The sequence below is a fragment of the Centrocercus urophasianus genome, unplaced genomic scaffold (genome assembly GCF_019232065.1).
Source record: "Centrocercus urophasianus isolate 14NV4802_14NV808 unplaced genomic scaffold, USGS_Curo_1.0 seq_15, whole genome shotgun sequence".
Lineage (NCBI taxonomy): Eukaryota > Metazoa > Chordata > Aves > Galliformes > Phasianidae > Centrocercus > Centrocercus urophasianus.
The window spans coordinates 13,700,280-13,706,279 of NW_024884697.1; the positions used below are offsets into that span (position 1 = coordinate 13,700,280).

The 6,000-nt window shown below is 45.5% G+C and overlaps 1 protein-coding gene across 1 annotated transcript in view; it reads left to right on the forward strand.

Annotated features, from left to right (window-relative positions):
* The window catches only part of ABCD2 (ATP binding cassette subfamily D member 2), a 45,024-nt gene extending 39,781 nt beyond the window's left edge, over positions 1 to 5,243 (forward strand). The window contains exon 10 of the mRNA XM_042815637.1: positions 603 to 5,243. Within this exon, the coding sequence (XP_042671571.1) occupies positions 603 to 813 (211 nt within the window). The 3' untranslated portion in view covers positions 814 to 5,243. The remainder of the gene's footprint in view (positions 1 to 602) is intronic.
* Positions 5,244 to 6,000: the final 757 nt, after the last annotated feature.

Here is a 6,000-nt window from a genome sequence, read left to right on the forward strand (position 1 = left end):
TATTTGTAGTGCACACACCCTGATACTCACTGAAAGATCTGTGACTCTTGCACAGACTTTTAGTTTCACTCCTTGCAGTGTTTTAGGACTGGAAGTTTATTTATCCCACCTTATAAAATGCAGGGGAACAAGCTGAGGTATAAATTGAACAAACCAGTTTTGTCAGTAGCATCAGGTGCACGATGCTTGCCTGAATGTATTTTCTTCTAAGGAGATCTAACATCTCCTGCAAAGAGAAATAAATAAAATGAACAGGGGCATATGTTCTATTTCTTTCTTCTGAAGAGAAGGGATTGTTTGGTGTGCAGCAGACTGAAGCTGGGAGGAGTGCTCATCAGGCATTATGTGGTAGATATCTGTAATGACACCAGCGGTGATGGCCTGGGGAAGTCCTGGTGACTGGATTTGAGATGCCCGAATCCCCCACAAAGGAGTGTCCTAGGTATATGAGTCACTGAAGAGCTTGCTAGACTCTTACCCAGTGATCCAGAACTGCAGCTTCCTGCACTCAGCTTCCTGAGAGACACCATTGAGAATAGACACAAACATCCAGACTGGTGTGCAGAAATGAGCCATTACTGATGCATTATTTTCTAATGCAGGAAGTATCACACTCACTTGCTGCAGTTTGATGGACAAGGAGGCTGGCATTTTGAACAGCTGAACACGGACGTCCGCTTGTCACTGAGCGAGGAAAAACAGAGACTGGAGTCCCAACTTGCAGGAATTCCTAAAATGCAGCACAGACTGAATGAATTGTGTAAAATCCTGGGAGAAGACTCAGTGCTCAAAACAATGGACAAAGAAGAATGAATAATTTATGTTTTATGTTTTTAGAAGTATTTTTTTAGTTAAAAGCATTACAAGTTCAGACATTATCCTTTGCATGCGTTGTGCTAGAGGCTTGGAGCATAGAGAAATACAGCCAGCAGAGAATAATGCTCAGAATGCTATGTAAGACTTCAGCATTTCAGTGTTAAGGAAGAAAGTGGTTGAACTGTGAAAGGAAAACAAGCAAGGGCACCGAGTATAAGATTAGTCGCTGCAGCTTATGTTAATTCCTAGTGAAAGCCCAATTCACTGCAAAGAAGTAGCAACACTTTTAGGTTTTGTAGGTGAGTTTTGGCCTGAGACTCGGCCTGCAGAATGAGCTCTTGTACCAGGTTACTGTGTGCATATGATATGCCTGCTACGCAGAGCAAACATGGCATGACACTCAGGCATGGAGCACAGCAGAGACAGCATCTGGGTGAGTATGTGGATGCATGCAAAAATCTCATTTGGGTATAAGAAACTTTCAGCCCACATGAAACAAAACTTTTCTACTACTGAGTAGCGTGCACGTCTTTGTCTGCATCTCCATAGGAAGTAATGCAGCAGGCTGACCAGAAGATAACTGACTTGACAAACTACTGCCCTTGTGACAAGAGAAACAAGGATGGAGCTAAATATGTAATATGCACGTGCTGTACTTTATGCTGTGATGCACAACTTCAAAGGCTCTTTGCCCTTGGTGCTATATCCGTCCCTCTGGGGAGGTACTTGTCTCCTGTGTAGTAATCTCTGGTGGGCGGATGGAGCACTGGGCCTAACATTAGGAGACCTTGTTTTTCTTCACTGAGTCATTCATCTGCTTCATGGGCCTGACCCAGCCAGTGTGCCCCTCTGATCTGGTTCCTCCATTGGTAAAATCTCAGTGTAGGCACACATTTGTTCCGTGAGACCTTTTGTGATAAGAACTGTAGGAGAGCGTGTCTGTTTCTAACCATGCACTGAATTCTCAGGCATGGCTGTCCTGCCAGTTAAAATGTTCAGTGCTTACGAATGTTTGTGAAAATTTAGAGCATTTTAGAACCACTAATTGATGCCTGCCATGTTTTGTTAGAGTGGACGAACACGGTGCTCCCTGTGAGCAGAGCAGACAAGAAAATGCACCAGTGGCAGCCTTGCTCCAGATGTGCTCTTTGATTGTGCCATTGGCTGCCCAGTTCAGTAGGAGCCATGTCCCCAGGCAGTCAGAAGGGGCTTCAAGCTGATCCCTCTGGAGCTCAGGGTTGGCCTGAGTGCTGCAGGCCAAACTCGGTGAACTAGAAATAAAGGTGGGAATGGATTTTGAGAGATCCCTGCAAGTGCACTGCCAATCTTGACAAAATGCTTACTGTGGCCCATGGGCTTCCTTGGCGGCAGCACATGTTTGGATGGGGAGACTGTGCAAGTGTGCACAGACCTTTCCTGCTCCATTGCTGGAAGCTGTTCAGAAATGGGCAGCTCAGGAGTAGCTCAGGCAAGAGACTTTGCAGGTCTTTCATCTGCTGTAGGTAAATGCCTTAGAGGAGATGTAGCAATCCTGAAGTTGTTCGTTCCTTAGAAGATTTCTTTCTGGCGACTTACTCTGAGAAGGAGCAATGCATAAGCTGTTAAGAAGTGCTGAGAGAGGAGAAATGCACTGGGATATTTCCTGAACTGTCTTCAGAACTGAATGCCATGGACAGCTTTTCATAGGAGAGCAGCGTTCACATCTCAGAGGGAGGTACTCAGCATCAGTGCTGGAGAAAAGGCTTTGGATTGGCATCTCATCATTTCAGAGGTGATGCCTTTGTCAGTGTCTTTGCTTGGGAGTTCAGCTGTCTGGAGGCTGCCATTCTGCTGGGTATGTTTGAACAGTCTGTTAATACAGACTGTTTACATTTCCTGGTGACTTCAAGCACAAGAGGAGGGTGTAATCAGTAGGGAATTAACTCTGTCTGCCCAACGCCAGCACAGTAACCGTGAGGCTGTCTCCCTTTTTGCTGCATGCTGGACCAGAACCTGGAATAACTCAGGTCCTCACCCTGCTCCTCTAGAGTCCATGGCTTGAATGCAATCCTGCATTGCATTGGTGGCAACAGTTTGTTCCTCTGGTTAGTTTTTCACTATAGAGTCCTCACTGAACTTCTCACTGGAAGAGGAAAGATCAGTCCTGAGAATCCGTGAAAGGGATGAGAAGTGAAGGTTCAAACAATAAGCTGTTGTGTTGTAGAGTGCAGACTAGAGGTCACTGATGTGGTGGATGATGTGTGCGTGCGTTTTGATTTGTGAGTGTCTCTGCCTGTCCCTGAAGGCAAGCTTTCCTGCTTCTCATCTTCAAAAGAAATCCGTATCTGCTAAGGAAAGAAAGAAGTCAGCCAAGAATCTGTTCTGGGTGAACGTAAATGAGATGACTGATGATTTCAAAGGCTTGTGCATTTCTGAGCTATGTTTCTGAACCACTGTGATGAATCAGGTGTGCACCATGTGCGTGCCCTTGTTGCAGCTGCAACGTACCGTCCTGCTGGCAGAAAGCAGCCACAAAACCACTTTTCCACAAGATTCTCCCAAGGTAGGAGCTGAGGTAGAGGAAGGGGCTCCGTTGCTTCCCACCTCTCCGTGATGCACTTTACTGTGTGGCTGGGAGCTAAACCAGGCTCATCCAGTCCCTATATGAGGAGGACACTGAAAAATGTTGAGTGCTTGGCCCAGTTCAGCACAGCTCCCAAGTATAGTTCCCATCTTCCAGCAAAGCACTGCAATGGCACCTGACTTGTTGGGAGCTGTCACTGGTGGGCACAGCGCCCCAAATCTGCTGTACTGCTCTGCAGAGATCAATGCTGGCTCTGTAGTATAGCCCAACAGAACAGGTCTTCCGTGGGAACTGCTTAGAAGGAGAAATATTGTTTGTTTGTTTGTTTTTAATGATATTCTGCATAGAACATGCATCGTGATGAAATGTTATTGAAAACTGAAATTGCACTAGAATCAGTGTAATCTTGAAGTCTGATATGTATTTCTTGGATCCAGTAATAGATTGGCTATTCCTATTCAGTAACACAGTAACAAAAACCAGCATCCCATTCTGCTGTTTGCATTCTTGCAGGCATGAAAAGAGCACAAGGGTGCTGATAGGAGAGGAACCTTCTCTAAATAGGAGCTGTCTGAGTAATGCCGAGCCACTTCTAGAAGGATTTTCTGTACTGGTGATTCATACATCTTAAAATTGATTTTGTAGTTTGAAGAGAAGCTGCCCTGCAGATTTTTTCTGCAAGCTCTCTGGCTTGTTCCAAGTGCTGATATAGATAGGAGTCTCATGTAGATAGGAGTTTCATTTCTGGAGAGCTTTGCCCTTTGTCAAGGACATGAGCCAACTTACTTTGTGCTGCTTTGGACACAGCCAGAAAAGCAAGCACAGGGTCACACTCTTTCCTGGGGGAGTAGCACAAGGAGATGCTCTTCTGCAGCCAGCATACAGGAGCACCTGCCTGTTAAAGCACTCCCAGAGAGGGCCAGAGCAGGGCAGCATGCCTCTGTGGAATCCTTTTCCTTGGTACAATGAGAGTTATTCACAAGAGTCCATTCTTTCTCTGGCTTCCAGGAACTATGGCTCCCCAGGAAGCCAAAGAAGTGTCTTTTTGGCTTACCTTCTCAGCATTACATCTTGCTGAGCTGGGCAGATTCTGCCCTTGAAGTCCTTTCAAGGGCTGAACTTGGCAAAGAGCCAGGCGCACCCAGCCTGCTGCCAGCAGCCTCTCGTGCCCCAGCACTGAGCTTTCTTGGATCTGTTCCTGGATGAGTGAAGGTGCTAAGCAAAATTTATACCAGTCTCAAGCAGGGATTAACTGTGCAATAAAAATGGTAATTCAATAATTTAATTCCCAGTTAATTCAGATAATAATGGGATTTTTTTTTTCCAGAATCAAAGTGGGAGAAAACACTTTCTGTGCATGGGACTTAAGGGTTTTAATCTAGGAAAAGTTCATTTTGGGACCACGCTATTTCTGGTTTTAGATTTGAAAACTCTTCTTCTACAGGAGCAGAAAAAACTAAGCATCCTTTAAGTATTTTTTTTTAAATCAGTGGGATCTGTGTTTGAGTGAGGAATGAAGGACTGGATATTCAGTGGGATATTTTAGGGAAAATTGCAATAAAAATTATATCCTAAAGCAAATGAACAAACACACCTACAGTCCCCTCAGTATGTCTGACTGATCATAATGCATGTCAAAGCCGAGTTTATGAGCCTGTGATCTGAGATTTCAGTTGTATACAGAATGAAATCACTCTACTGAGCTGTTCATAAAGCTTCAGAGAACTGAACTGCTAATCGAATGTGTCTTTGTTTCATTTATGTTTGATATTAATGCCTTTTAAGAGCAGACAATTTATAAAGCAATAAATCATGCTTTACAGTTGTAATTTATTCCAATGTCAAATAAAACATGTTGCATTTACTTTGTTTTTAGCATTCCTTATGAATCATTCACAAAGCAGTCGTGACCTGTGTGCGCTTTGGAAGCCCCTTCCTACGCTCATCTCTGGGATGGGGCTGGAAAGTTGGGGGTGGGTGTTGTATGTTTGCAAGTTAAAACAAGTGTTTCATTCCTAGATAAGGCTGCCGTCCAAGAGTCTGTCCCCTTCCTTCTTACAGCCCCCCTTTAGATACTGAAAAGCAGCTCTCAGATCTCCCTGGAGCCTTCTCTTCTCCAGGCTGAACAGCCCCAGCTCTCAGCCTGTCCTCGTAGGAGAGGTGTTCCATCCCTTGGATCATTTTTGTGGCCCTCCTCTGGATGCACTCCAGCAGGTCTGTGTCTCTCCTGCACTGAGGACTCCACATCTGGACACGGTACTCCAGGTGAGGTCTCACAGAGCAGAGGGGCAGGATCACCTCCATTGCCCTGTTGGCTGTGCTGCTTTTGATGCAGCCACGGTATGGTTGGCAAGGGCACATTGCTGGCTCATGTCCAACTTCCCATCCACCAGCACCTCCAGGTCTTTTTGGCGGGCCTGCTTTCTATCCTTACATTCCCCAGCTTGTTCCTGCTGATAGCAGGGGTTGCCACGACCCAAGTGCAAGACCTCAGATTTGGTTTTGTTGACTCATGAGGTTCACTTGAGCCCACTGTTTGAGCCATCTGTGCCTCTCTGGATGACATCCCATCCCTCAGGCATACTGACCATAACACAGATTGGTATCATCCACAAACTTGC